Source organism: Lissotriton vulgaris, chromosome 3_1 (assembly GCF_964263255.1).
Source record: "Lissotriton vulgaris chromosome 3_1, aLisVul1.2, whole genome shotgun sequence".
Lineage (NCBI taxonomy): Eukaryota > Metazoa > Chordata > Amphibia > Caudata > Salamandridae > Lissotriton > Lissotriton vulgaris.
The window spans coordinates 2,115,417,791-2,115,432,353 of NC_141689.1; the positions used below are offsets into that span (position 1 = coordinate 2,115,417,791).

The 14,563-nt window shown below is 42.2% G+C and overlaps 1 protein-coding gene across 1 annotated transcript in view; it reads right to left on the reverse strand.

The window, feature by feature from the left end:
* Positions 1–2,655: 2,655 nt before the first annotated feature.
* GABRB1 (gamma-aminobutyric acid type A receptor subunit beta1) overlaps positions 2,656–14,563 on the reverse strand; it is a 378,989-nt gene continuing 367,081 nt past the window's right edge. Inside the window, exons 2-5 of the mRNA XM_086963359.1 lie at positions 12,320–12,457; positions 12,066–12,218; positions 5,744–5,994; positions 2,656–3,003 (exon numbers count right to left, since the gene is read on the reverse strand). Of these exons, the coding sequence (XP_086819485.1) occupies positions 2,656–3,003; positions 5,744–5,994; positions 12,066–12,218; positions 12,320–12,457 (890 nt within the window). The remainder of the gene's footprint in view (positions 3,004–5,743; positions 5,995–12,065; positions 12,219–12,319; positions 12,458–14,563) is intronic.

Below are 14,563 nucleotides of genomic sequence, written 5' to 3' on the forward strand. Positions count from 1 at the left end.
ATTTAGAAAACCTATTCTGCAGACATGCTTCAAATGCTTGGTGCATTTCAACCAGACTGACTTGAACATTTGCCCAGAGGAATATCCACAAATACGTCAAGATGAATTCCGTTTTCTAGGCCAAGGGGCTATAATTCAAAGAGAGAGAGAGTGGTCTTAAATTTCACCATTGCCACATTCATTTTGATGTTCAAATTATTACACTAAGATTTCATGGAGTTGTTGGCCATTCCTTGAAACCAGTTTGGGACAGTATTTGTTCGGTTGTTGTAGTAAGTCGAAGTGATTAGTAAGTCGAAGTGATTGTCTCTCAATGTTCTGGTATATAAAGTTGGTCCTAGTTCACACATATCTCCTGAGTCAGATTGTTTGTTAGTTCAGATGTCTGAGTCTTCAACTTGAAACAAAACTGTTGCTGTGTCTATAGTTTTGTCATTCATCAAGACAGTGGAAATCTGAGGCAATGATACAAACACTAATACTTTAAGACGAACAAGGTCTGCCTATGTATCAAATGTCTCGATGTAACATGTGTTAAGTTATGCTTATAAAATGTCAAATATATGTCACAAATTCTACAGGCTACAGGAGCAGACCCCATTTCTTGGCACATATATCAAGGTTGTTGCATGTGTTTGTGCAGTATAATCAGTAACATCAAAAATAAAGATATTGAGGGAGGTCATAGACCTGAAATAAAGATTAGCATAGATTTAGACTGATGACCCGCAGTGCCACATACACAGTGTTTCGTACAGATATACAATAACTGTTAATACTGCTTGAAAAGGCAAGTTTAGTGCATATTGTTAAGCTAAAATGAAGCCTCCACTATTTAACCCATCTACAAAGGCCCTCATTAAAATTTCCTGGCAAAAATACACAAAGATTCCAGGTACGGCATTACCAAAACACTGTGGTAATGGGGCACCTTTTTCTGGGCAATTACAGCTTTTATAGTTGCAATGCGGAGTAGCATGCAGAACACTGGTGTTCATGGTCCCATCAGGATTAAAGGGCCACTCATAAGGAGGGTCTTCATGTATTGACCTTCCTCGCCTAAGAGCACGCAGTGGCTCAGCTCTTGTCTCCCGCTCTATGGCTCCATCATCTTCTTCATTCCTAACAAATGCCTCATCTCTATTTCCGTCCCTTCTGGTTGGATGGCTGCAGTTCACTATGCAGCATCCTGCTTTTTCATCCTCTGACGTGTTACTACCAGAAAACCATTTTTCAAGCAAAATAAAAATGAAGGTAATCTCTTATGAATCCTTGCATCCATGAAACCCTGCTGCACTCACCAAGAAGAATGTACTAGAAGGGAGTGCATCTAATCAATACCTGCAGCAGTTTAGGAAAGGAGAGGATGGTGCAAAGAGAGAGGAATTGCACATTGATGGCCCATTGGTAACGGCGACCCTGAACTGCTAGGATACAACACGTTGGTCGCACGCATTCCAAAGGACCTTTGTTACAGTGATCAGGAAATGTGAAGACCAGGTTCAGTGCAGCCATGCAGACCACCTCATGTCACTCCTGCGGAATAATGACATTGAGCTTGTGAGGTTTGACATTGAGAATGGCATACAAGGCGCCTCAGGAACCTGGTAGATAGACCACATACCACATAGGGAACAAACAGCACTCTACAAACTGCTGTATTATTATGCCAGTTGTATTTCCTTGAGATATGAGTTGCACACACTTGTTTTGCAATATTTGTGTCACATACTGTCTTAGCGCTTTTGGTGTAGCTCTGAATTGGACTCAAAACAGCCACAAAGATTACTATCCGGCCCAAATGTAGTATCATCATCACCCTCACCTGGATTTGTAGAGTTTATATCTTCTCATATAAATTGCCTGAACACACTGTAGGGAGTTGAGAACTAATGCACATAGTGTCTCTAGTAGTCAACACTTTCAGACTGAAACCAGCCGCATTCTGTACTCATTCACCACCAGAGTGTATTATTCTTCCAAAGTGATGTGTATGGATACAAATGTTTGACTCTGCTTGAAGCGATCTATTGAAAACTTTGTAGAAATCCAGTTAATCCTGTATTGATCTTTCTTGAGGTGCTTTACATAAGAATGGGGGACGGGTGTAACATTTGTTTCTGATGCCAGAGAGGGCCTCACAATCAAACATGTCTATTTTACTCTGAATGTTTTAGTTCAGGTAGTGTGTGTGCATCAGTGTGTATGTGTGTTCATGTAGGAGTGAAGAGACTATGGTACACTAAAACAGATGTGCATACATAAATATGTATACACATGCTCCTCTTTATATATGTATATATACATGTATTATTATGAGTGCACACGTTATTTTCATGTTTATATTAACATAGTCCAAAAACAAGCTGAATATTGAGTAGAAAAATGTTAATATGATTGGCACATTTGACGAGAAGATGTTTCTCTTCTCCTTCATCTCAAGAGGTCTCAAGATCCAACGTGTATTGGAATTGATGCTGTATTGGATTCACGTAGACAAACTGATTTTCTAAACTCTGAGATGCAAAAAAGGCGCATGGATTAGATTGTTGGATATCTTACCTTCAGAATGCAGCATCTTAGTCACTGCAGTTGTTCCAGAGTTAAAGATTAAGCAACTAAACAAGTCTAAGTGTGGAGGGTTCATTGCATAACCTAGTGCACATAGTAAAGCCAATAAACGACATTAAAAAAAGCAAATGCGATGGGGAAGATCAGCCTTGACCACCGGTCAATTCCATTCACATCAGTCAAATCAGGAATCTTGATTTTGAGCTGCGACGCTCTCCTTCGTAAGCGCCCCTTCTTATGCACCATATGTCTATCCAAAGTGCTTCGGCTGTACGCATCCCTGTTGGACGGAGGTTTCCTGTACTGGATACTCGCGCTGTCGTACGAAAACATGGTGGCGCGGGGATCGCTGATACTTGTCAAGACCTCAGAGCCGCTGACTTCATTTCTTATTTCCAGAGTTGTTAGAAGAATGTTTCCATGTGCATCCACCTAGAGTGTGACAGGAAGTGACGGTGTACAGTTAATACACAGATAAGATGCCATATGTCATTCTTGTTTTAATAGCATAGTTTGTTTGAATTTTCCTACTTAGCTCATTCTTACCTAACACATTTAAGTACAGGGGCTATTTTCAATTGTAACATTCTTTTGCGTAGCTGTTCAGCAAAAGGATTATTAAAAGATTAACATATTCGCTTCTCATGATGTAACTGATTTTATATTTTATTGTGATTTTAAATCAATTTATTCATTAGACTGAATTTTCCAAGCTTGTCATCCATGTGACCCCATCATTCCCTTGTCGTACTAAATCAAAGATTGTGTAAATCAGCTACCACCGCTAAGGTGGTGTGACCAACAAGGTATTATTCTGCCCCTAAAGATGGAGCTCATCATATGGTTTGGATGAACACACTTAAGTTCTGACCACAGGTTTGAAACACCTTGTGGCAGAGGAAAGTTTATTAATCCCTATGAAATTCAAGGTCTTGAAGCCAATATTAATGTTCAACAAAAGTTGGAGAAAATAGAGTGTTCTTCTTCGGTGCAAACACACATCTGCCGAATCAAATTATGCAGTCAGTATAACTGAAACCACCCCCGTGGGTGGTATCAAAGCCAGTCTCAGTTGTGCTCTTTGACAGTCTTTTTCTGTTGATCACAAGCCAGACCTAAAACGACTTCAACATAGTCTAACAGGGAGCAAAAGAAAGAGTTTGACCAAAGGCAAAGACCAAAATGTTTCTCTGCAGCAGAGGCACAGCACATACTCCCGATGAATTCTACACAGCCGTCCGTGCTGTCCTATTCATAGAGTCACTCTTTCCAAATGATAATACTCCTAAGAGTATGTCAGACCCTCTACACAGGATCAGGGACGAAGGTGAGCATTAAATAAGCAAAGAACGAGGGAGGTACTGTCACCAGGGGATGTACGACATTACGACGCGTACTATAACAACGCGTGCTTTCACAACGCGTCCCTTACAACGTAAGTCGTTACCACGACTTGCGTTGAGGGCGCGTATTGAGAATAGTATAATTTACTATTCTAACACCAGTCCCCGTGGACACAAGGGAAGGTGTTGGAATAGTAAATATACTATTCTTAACCCTCTAGCGCCCTCCAGCGCAAGTCGTGGTTACGCGTTGTGAAAGCCTTGCGGAGTATAATCCGCGTTGTAAAGGATTTTCCCCGTCACCAGGCAGACAGCCAATGAATCAGGCAACGGATATGCCCCAATTAAAATAAAATGTTTTCAATGGGTGTGTCTTATGACTGGTGAAAAGGGTAACTCATACCTAAATCAGGCTTATGTCATAACTCTGCGTATGGCCAATTTGTAACAGCATAAATTTGGGACCCCCTCTTCTAAACTTTATGGCCAGGGAAAAGAGAGGACAGCAGTAACAATAATATATTGTCAATCAGTGATCAGAGCGCAGATCACAAACGCTGTATGATTGGGATATGAAATTCTGCACTGGGGCCATGCAATTTTGCAATGGCGATTGCCACGTTTTTGTATTAATCGACTGGTAGAATATCTCTAACCCAGCTGTCTTAAACAGCTGGGTTAGAGTCAGTGCAGGCCTCCAGGGTGCTGTAGGGCACTGAATGGGGATGCTCCCTCCAATCAGGACGCTGTTCTCACAGCATTAGAGCAGTGCACTGCTTGGTCAAGGGAGTTCCAGGCTCCAGCTTCCAGTTCCTGTGGGTGTCTGGAGTGAAGGAAGTCACGTTCGCCCCGTAAGATTTAAAAATAATATATATATTTTTATATGTTTGCACGTGCCCGCCCCTCTCCCCATAGATGCCAGATGCTACAGCAATCAACTGTACAATTGTCTAATAAATACATTGTTAAAAGGACTCCTTGTCATCCCAGTACTCCTCCTATAATTATGGCAACTCAGATAAAGCGTAAACAAATAAATGAAATGAACCCACTAATGTTAGTAAACCTAGCCTTGTTATCGACTTAATATTTGAACCCTTTAAAAAAACCTCTAATTGAATTTCAAGCCAAAGCACAAGTTGAGCTAGTCTAGTAACAACTCTGTAGACATGTTTTGCCTGGGAGGTGTATTGTATCTTTCTGACTACAAGAAGGCCTATTATTCAAAGGCTGCGGTCTTACAGCGGGGGATAGTATTCCCTTCTATAGCACTGAATGGGCTAGTAGAGCTTTTTTAAATTAGTGCATTAAAGTAGAATACTTTCCTCCTTTGAATGGGATATTCCTTATTCAAATGATAGAACCTTCACTTCCCACAGCACTTAGTTCAGTATAGAACATGCATCCATCAACAACATAGTGCTCCATGTTAATATGAAGTCATAGTTAAGACCAGTGTTCTCCAAAGTTTGTCCTGGAGGGCCAAATCCATGCCAGAGTTGTAAGACAACTACATTTATCTAAATGGGGATATGCTAAAAATCTTTCATGGATCCGACACTTCAGTACCGACTTTTGAGAACCCTGGTTTAGATGGCAATGCGAGCAGAGAGCCAATACTTTGGTGTACACTGAGGCATTCTTTCTATAAGTCACTTGATGCATAATAATGACAAACTATAAGAAAGGCCATCTAAATTTTCTTTCCATGGTACACTGCCTTTAGATACCCTGGATGATGTTTTTTCCAGGGCAGATCTTATTGTTGTATTTTCCAACCCCTCAATTTTCCAGTAAACAACGATGGAAAGAGAATGTTTCTCGTTTACCTGGACTTTGTTCATCTCTACTTTGGTCTTCTCGTTGTTGGCATGATCTGCTTTCTCCGCTGCCTTTTTTTGAAGCTGTGGACCTTTTCCAAAGAAAATATAATTGACGAAGGCATATTCTAGCAAAGCCAGAAAAACAAACACGAAGCACCCCATCAGGTAAATATCAATTGCCTTTACGTATGGAATCTTAGGTAGTGTCTCCCTGAGGTGAGTGCTGATGGTGGTCATCGTTAGCACAGTGGTGATTCCTATGGTGAAAGGATAACATGAAATGTTACTACCATCAGGGCATCACAGTTCATCATTCATTAATAGTCTCAGCAATGGGTCCTGTTAGCAATACTGTTGATCACACTTGCCTATCTCTGAATTCCAGAATTAGATGACATAACAAAAGCATGATAATAAAGACCTATCACTAGTCAAAATGCATTGATTTGATTGAGCAATTTCATACTAAAAAGTAAACATATTTACTTAACCAAAAGCAAAAAATACTATAGATTCAGCGCTGTGACAAATTACAAATAATATTACATTGACTGCTCCCAGATTGAACTACCGTTTTATGATTATATTTATTGCACTGGTCCCAGTGCAGTTTTTCACCTTATTCTAAACTTATAATTGGATAGACAGTCAGTAGCAAAATGGTGTTTTTACAATGTTAAATTGCTGCAAAGTTTGTTTTATCCTTTCTTTTAGCAATTTATAAGGAGTGCAAAAAATGGGTGTTATTGCACCAAGACCAGTGCAACATATATAATTTGGCCGTTGTCTTTCATACCTATTCATAGCCTAGTTCTACATTTGCAGAGTTCAGGTGAAATCTCCTAGGAATGTTGAAATTAAATGTGATGTACTGACTGTGTCCCACCATTTTGTGTTTGTGTTTCCTGAAGCAAGTTTGATGGACCCAGATAGTAGGGTCCATTGTTAGATAGTTCCTAAGCGATGAATCTTAGGTGTTTCACTCTGTGTGGGCCCTAAGACTGTTCAAAGCCTAACTGTGCTTGTAATTTAAAGAATGAGAATAAGTGCATTTATTTGGTTGCCGAAGACCAGAGTACTGAACGGAAAATTTGAGCTCTGGTCTTTATGACAAACAAATTGGGTTCATGTAACTTGAGAACATCCATCAAAAATTAATATTTTCCTAAACAAAATGTAGATGTATTTGTTTAGGGGAACTTTCAATGAGTAAGAATGCGAGAAAGTGCGAGAAAGTCAAATAACACCCAGCTGCCTGCATGATACTATGGTGGTGAATTACATTTTGGAGGAGTGTGAACCCTGCCATGAACTGCTGAATTTACACCTCTGAAGCCTCAGTCGGCTGGGCAGGTGGAAGCACTTGTGTCAGTGGGCTGTCTGGCACAAGAGGGCCAAGTGACAGTGATGGTGGTCCTGCCCCATTGAGAGTGGGGCACCCGACACTGATTTTCCATGCATAGGTCTGCTATGCCCAAGTGTTCCCTATGTCCCTTCTACTAACCTGTTTGATTCTGTTTTGAAATAATGAGAGAAGTGGAGTTGCATGCTCATTGCGGCCAGAGGATCTCAAGCATTTCGGAAGTGAAATCTGGCCCCTGGTATCAGTGAAATGTTTGAACTCCTCTCATTTCTACAAAGCATATTAGGCCTTTCATGAATTGGCAAGCCATCTCATGATACTATGGCCAAATTCACATGAAACAAGAGCATGAGTCAGTTGCAACAAATACATATTTGTAATGTTTAATAAGGTAAACGGACTGATATGATTTCGATAAATTACTTTGATGGGAATCACTACTTTAGCTAGAGGGAACAGTGGTGGCCTTGCTACAGTAAATGGTTTACTTCATTGACAGACTCTACCAATACCATTCACAGAGGAGCTTCGGTGATGCGGAGGCACCAATCTAGGTAATAGCATCTCCAATTAAAACCAGTCTCACTGATTCATTTTCGATATTGTTCTCTGCTCCCTGGATTAAGATGGTAGGAGACATACAAATCATGCCCTGGCTGCAGATTCCAGCCTAACTACATCCTCCATTATTGAAACACCCCTTCGAGTAGATGATTTATTAATAATAACCTTTAAGTTGCATTCAGCACCAGTCTCAAACTGAATAACACAAACTGCTAATTTTATATTGAAACTAAAACCAGAACTTGCCATGTGTAGAGCACCTTGTTTATCGCATGCAAATGTTCTTAATACAACAAGTGTAATGGCAGCAAGCAGTCAGAATCTAAAATCATATGGCCTTATTATCAACGAAGAATAGCTTCCATGGGCTGATGTTATGCTTGTGCTCTCTTACCACTTCACTTATCAGTTGTGCTTCAAATTGTTCAAAACATGCATGGTGCTCCTCAATCACAGACCTTCTTTAATGCGATTATGGGCATATCATTGATTGTAGGACCTTTCACTAGCTCTCCTCCCCAGGGCTCCCTTCCCAACCCCTGCAGACACTACAGAACGTAGGGTTCATATGTAACTCTGAGCTAACTTCAATCCTCCCAGTCAACAAGGCGATCAAGGACATCTTTCACAGTCTGTTCATTATAAATATTCCTTCATATGTCCTCCCTTTTTTACTGTATCACATTGCTTTTCACGGTGCCCCTTGTACAATGGACTTTTGTAATGCAGCCTGCACCCACCCCAAGCTAAGTGTTAGCAATCTGCAAAGTCATCAGTATCGCACGTCACCCATAAACCTTATTCTGCACTGCTTGGTCGCATTACACAACTGGCTATCATTAAAAAGAGAGACACCATTTCAAAACATTTGACATTGTCTAACATCCCATGAACAGAAGGGCCAGAGTTCACCCACCATAGGTCTTCTGGAAATAATAGCCAGCCAGAAGCCTAAGGTCTCTCATCCTGATTGCCATTCAACCTGACACATTGAAGTGGTTGAGGGAAAGGTCATTCCACACTCCATATACTAACCTTTCAGGTTCACTTTCCTTCCATCTAGAACTACAAAACAATTTACTAAGATTCTAGAAAGGGCAGAATTGAGACTTGTTCTCGATTACCTATGGCTTGTGAATAGAAGATAGAGAGGTGACTGGAAATCTTTAGCATAATAATCTTGCCCACGCTATTACACTTTCACAGTACCTGTTGTATTTAAGAAACAAATTAGAAAGTGTCTACTGCTAGGTTAGACTAAGGGACAGTTTAGCTCATTGTGCATACAGTTGTTATTCATACATTATTTATATGTAGAAATATAGGGGCATATTATCAAGAACAGCGTTAAAATTATCGCTTCTTTAGCGGCAGGAAACTGCTGCTAAAGCGGCGATAATGGTCTTGATAATATGCCCCTGAGAATTCTAAAAGAAGCCTATGTTCACACCAGAACATGGGCTTCTATGGGAATTCACAAGGGCATATTATCAAGCCCATTATCGCCGCTTTAGCGGCAGTTTCCAGCCGCTAAAGAAGCGATCATTTTAACGCCGTTTCTTGATAATATGCCCCAGAGTGCCTTCTCCTAGGGAGCACGTAGCAGTCCTAACCAGGCCCAATATTATAGTGAGTGCCATTGTTGGGCGGATGAACTTCGCACAGTTCTCTCAGGTGATAGTATAATGTAGGATGCTTGAGCATATTAGAAAACTGAATTCTATTTAGAAACAGACAGAACCTCACTAAATTGCACATAGGTGACACTCTACTGGCATTGGGCTCCATCTATGCCCTGGATGAGTGTAAACAGGACTCCCGTCTTACCCTTAACAGGCTTGTGACTGAACTGGGTACCACTTCTCAGGCTCTGTGTGGCAGCTTGAACCCAGCACTGGAAGCAATTATCGATTGTATTGGTCCAATCTATGTCATGCACAATGGCGACAAAGTGGTTCTGAGAGATGTTTTGGAGGACTATGGCATGTTATACATTTAGTGTCTACTTCACCCCTTAAACAGGGATTACTCATACCTGTCCCTGGTACATGATATGCAATCTAGGCTGGACTACTTTCTCACTTCCCACCAACTAACGCCATGTATGTAAGACTATGACATTCTGGATCAGGCCCACTTGGATCATGTGCCGATCTGTCTCTGGGTGGACTGGGGATGGCCGAACCATTTCACAAATCTTGGTGCCTAAATACCTGTTTCTACTAAATGGCAGCTGAGAAAGCCATTTGCCACATACAAGTCACCACCTACATGACAGAAAATTCAGACTGTAACCTCTGTACAAACCCGGTGAGCAGCATCTATAGTCACACTAAGGGGGCACATAGTGAGGGATGTGGCTGTGGTCAATACACACCAGTAGAGCCAGCAGCTTGAGACGAACATCAGATCCAAGACTCACTTATATTCTGTTTACCCTTCCCTGTCCAACTTATGCTTGCTGGGAACAGCCCAAATGGAATTGAATAACCCATACACGTGTACACCTGAATATATGTTATAGCGCCTCAGACCCTGACATTATGAGCAGGGTGTGAAGACTGGCAGGCTTTTAGCTGCACAACTCCACCAGAGTTAGGCTTCCAGGCAATCCCATCCATACGGTCTGCTGCAGGCTAGTTGATCAGGTATCCTCAGGAAATAGCTTCCAGGTTTGGCAAGTCATATTGGATCCTGTACAGCTCAGAACTCTTGGTTGATTGAGAGAAAGAAGGCAGGTTCTTCCAGAACTTACCTCTACCATGTTTAAATGAGGAGAACCAAGGGGCATATTATCAAGGACCGGTGTTAAAATGATCGCCTTTTATCGGCAGGAAACTGCCGATAAAACGGCGATAATGGACTTGATAATACACCCTTGTTAATTCCCATAGAAGCCCATGTTAACAGCAGAACATGGGCTTCTATGGAAATTAACAAGGGCGTATTTTCAAGCCCATTATCGGCTTTTTATCAGCAGTTTCCTGCCGATAAAACGGCGATTATTTTAACATCTGTCCTTGATAATACACCCCCAAGTGTTTCTGAGTGGGGAAATCTCTAAAGAGGAAACAGCTCAGGTCATATCTGATATCCTGTACAACAAAGCCCCTGGTGAAGATGGCTTCCACAGAGAGTGATATAAGTGGGCATAACAAGAAATTATAGACGTATTATCCACGGCATGCAACGAAATGGAGAGTACTTTTAGTTTACTTTGCCTATTTAACAGGGCATTGATAGATATCCTCTTGAAACCGGGCAAAGACCCGCTATTGTGCAGTTGCTATATCCAGATCTCCCTTCTCAATGCAGATGTACAAATCTTGACTGGGATACTTGCAACCCGTTTAAAAACAGTGATCCCTTCGCTCGTCCATCATACCCAGGATGACTTTGTGCCGGGATGCATGTCCCTCAACCACCTACATACCCCGAGTCATCTTTTGTGGCTCTTCCAGTACGTACAGGATAACGCCTTGGCCCTCTCTCTCAATGCCGAAAAGACATTTGATAGGATTGAGTGGTCTTAACTTTCAATACCCTGAGGAAATGTGTGCTCTGGTACAATTTCATTGCTAAGGTGTGATGACTTTATGATGCACTGTCCACCCAGGTTGACTTCGGAGATTTTCTATCAGATGCCTTTCTGATCCAAAGGAACACACGTAAAGGGTGTCCCCTGTCACCTTTGTTATTTCCTCAGGCGATAGAAACTCTAGCAGCTGCTAGTCATCATTCTTCTGATTTGATGGGCTACCCCTGCAGGCCCTTCTAAAATACTTTTATATGTAGATGATGTCTTACTCATGATTACAGATCTGTGCAGTTCCCTCTCATCTCTTATGTCCATTATCTCGGGTTTTGCTCCGGCTACAAAGTCAACTGGAACAAAAGCGAAGCAGTGCCCCTGTCCCGAATTACTACTGTGGCATCTATTGCAGCCTATCAATTCCAATGGAAATCAAAACATCTCAAATAATTTGTGGTGTACCTCAATACTGGACTATAGAGTTTGGTTCAGGACAATATCGATCCCTTCATTGCAAGGGCCAGGGCAGACTTCGCAAAATGGGCACTCTTACAGCTATCCTTGTGGGGCAGGCTACAAGCAGGTAAAGTGGTAGTGGTACCCCGCTTCAGTTTTGTCTTGGGCATGTTACCGTTGTCGGTCACCCTTTCCAAACTGAGTCCCATTGGACTGAACTCGGTCGCCTGTTCCGCAGTGCCCTCCTGATTCCTCACCCACATACTGTTACAGGAGAAGGAACATTTTGAGGTTCAATTTCAATTAATAATAAGCAGCACGTTCTTAGTTTATGATAACCAATTCCTTTCTGCGCATATCTCATGCATTGTAATAGCCACACCAAGAAAGAAATGCTTCCGTAATAACATTACCTAGAGCAACTCTTGCGGCAGAGGCATCATAGTTAATCCAGAAGGATACCCAAGACAAGATTGTAATCAGAGTGGAAGGCATGTAGGTTTGTAAAATGAAGTAACCAATATTCCTCTTTAATTTGAAACTTAAGGACAATCTAGGATATGCACCTACAATAAAAAAAACAGGAAAACAAACATATCATATACGCGTTATAGGTGTAGAATACATTGTGAATGGACGTCATTTTATAGCTCATCGAATTGCTTACCTGTTGAAAATACCACATTCCTCGACACCATTTTGTAGTCCACAATAGAAAACTGGGGAAGCTCAATGTTTTCCACCCCTGTAATTGCAGTCGTTCCTCCTTTCCAGTAGAACTCAATATCATCAGTTGTGTATCCATCTAAAAAATAGGATTTATTAACAAATTGATTAATTTGTTTTTTTCCAGTGCATGTTTGACAAATGAGATAGAGACATCTGCTCTTTGCTGTTCTTAGTATTATGAAATATATTCGAGTACATCTTACATAATACAATATGTTTTATTTGAATACATAACAATTATGATGGATGGTGCTACTGGCTAAATCGCAGTGTGGCCTGTGGTCTTCTTCTGCTAGCAAAAGGCTGCATTTGCATCCCGCGCTGCCAAACAGTTGTTAGAAATGGGGGTCTCTAGTTGGCAGAGGTATGCACCTTGTCCAAGTAGGGACCTGTCTTTCTAGTTAGTGTAAGGGGATTACACATTTAAACCACCTTCTCATCCCCTTGTTAGCTTTGCACAAGCTGTCAGGCTTATTTAAGTGGCAATGTAAGAATAATTTTCGGATAGCACACAGTTATATAGTGAAACCACCACCAAAGGACACTACACCTGATTTAGAAAAATAAACAGTATTTACGTGTAAAACAAGGCCAAAACACTAAAAGTCCAACATAGAGTAATAAAAAATTAATATTGCAACAATAGACTTAAAATATAGTTTCTTGAAGTCAATAGCTACATCTGAGGCTATCACAGCATTGTGAACAAACAAATCCAACATTTCAGGCCGACCATGGTGCACATAGCCAGTTTCAGTGTCGGGAAGACCCACAAACAGTACCATGGAAATGCAGTGCATCGTGGTTCTTGCGATGAGATCCGAAGATGCGGAGTAGGCAGGGATGGGCTTCAAAGGTTGGTGCAGGAGTCGTCAGGCCCTTGAAATCACATGCGTTGCTGATTGTACAATGTAAGGTTGAAGTCAGGAGCGCTGGCAGGCATCGGGTCTGCGGTGCGACGTTCAGTGCCCTCAGGTCACGGTGCAGGCAGGGGCTCGGTGTACGGCATCTAGCAGCATCGATGAGAAGCAGTGCAATGCTTGTCGCAGTGCTGCCAGGTCTCGGTGCAAGCAGCATCGTCATCTTTGTAGAAGCAATGCTGTTGGTAGACAATCTGTAGCCTATGGCGCCGGTGGGCCAAGGCTGTGGTGTGGGATGGTGCGGTGTGTCAAGTAACTTTCGGACGGTGGCCCCAGGCCACAGTGCCGGCAGCGGTATCGATATCGGCTTGGAGCGTCATCATCAGGGATACCTGGGCAGCCAAGTGAAGTGATGCGGTGCAAAGTGTGGTGCCCTCAGGTCACCATGTAAGCAGGGGCTCGGTGGCGGCGGTAGTCGGCATCGTTGATGAGACCAGGGTTACGGTGCAAAGTGGGGCAGTGCTCTCTGCAGTGTCAACAGGTCACGTAGCCGGCAGCGGCATCGTTAATGGCATTGGGTTGCCTTTTCCTCTGTGGCAGCTGAAACATGCAGTTTTGAAGCGGGTACACAGAGGACGGTGAAGTCTTTGCTGTTCCTGGGACTTCTTGAGCATCGGAGAATCTCTACCTCAAGCCTTTGGAGAATCTTTGGAAAATAAGTTGCAGACAGTTCAGTCCAGTTCTTTCACTGCCAAAGACAGAAGCAGCCAATACAGGCCAACACAGCAAAGCACACAGCAAAGTGGTAGTTCCTCCTCACAGCTTCTCCAGCTCTTCTTCTTGGCAGGTTCCTTAGTCCAAAGGAGTTCTCATGAAGTCTTTGATTTCCCTGAGACTTCCAACAGGAGGCAAGCTCTACTTCAAGCCCTTAGAGAAAACACTAACAGCCGGATGATAAAAGTACAATTCAGACCTTTCCCTGCCCAAGATAGAAGCAGCAAGCAGCAGGCCAACACAGCAATGCATGCAGCAAAGTGGCAGTTCCTCCTGACAGCTTTGCCAGCCCTTCTTCCTGGCAGGTTCCACAGTAGTCCAAAGTGGTCAGCGCCCCATATTTATACTACTTTTACCTTTGAAATTTTAGGCAGAAAGTCTCTGAGTTCAATTCTGTCCTTCCTGGTCCAGCTTCGCTACAGGAGGTGGGGACAGCATTGTGAAGAGCAGACACAGCCTATTCAGGTGCTAGTGAAAATTCCTCCCACTACTCTAAGGGGCATATTAGCAACGTTTTCGATAAATATCACAAAGCGCACTTAGCGTTT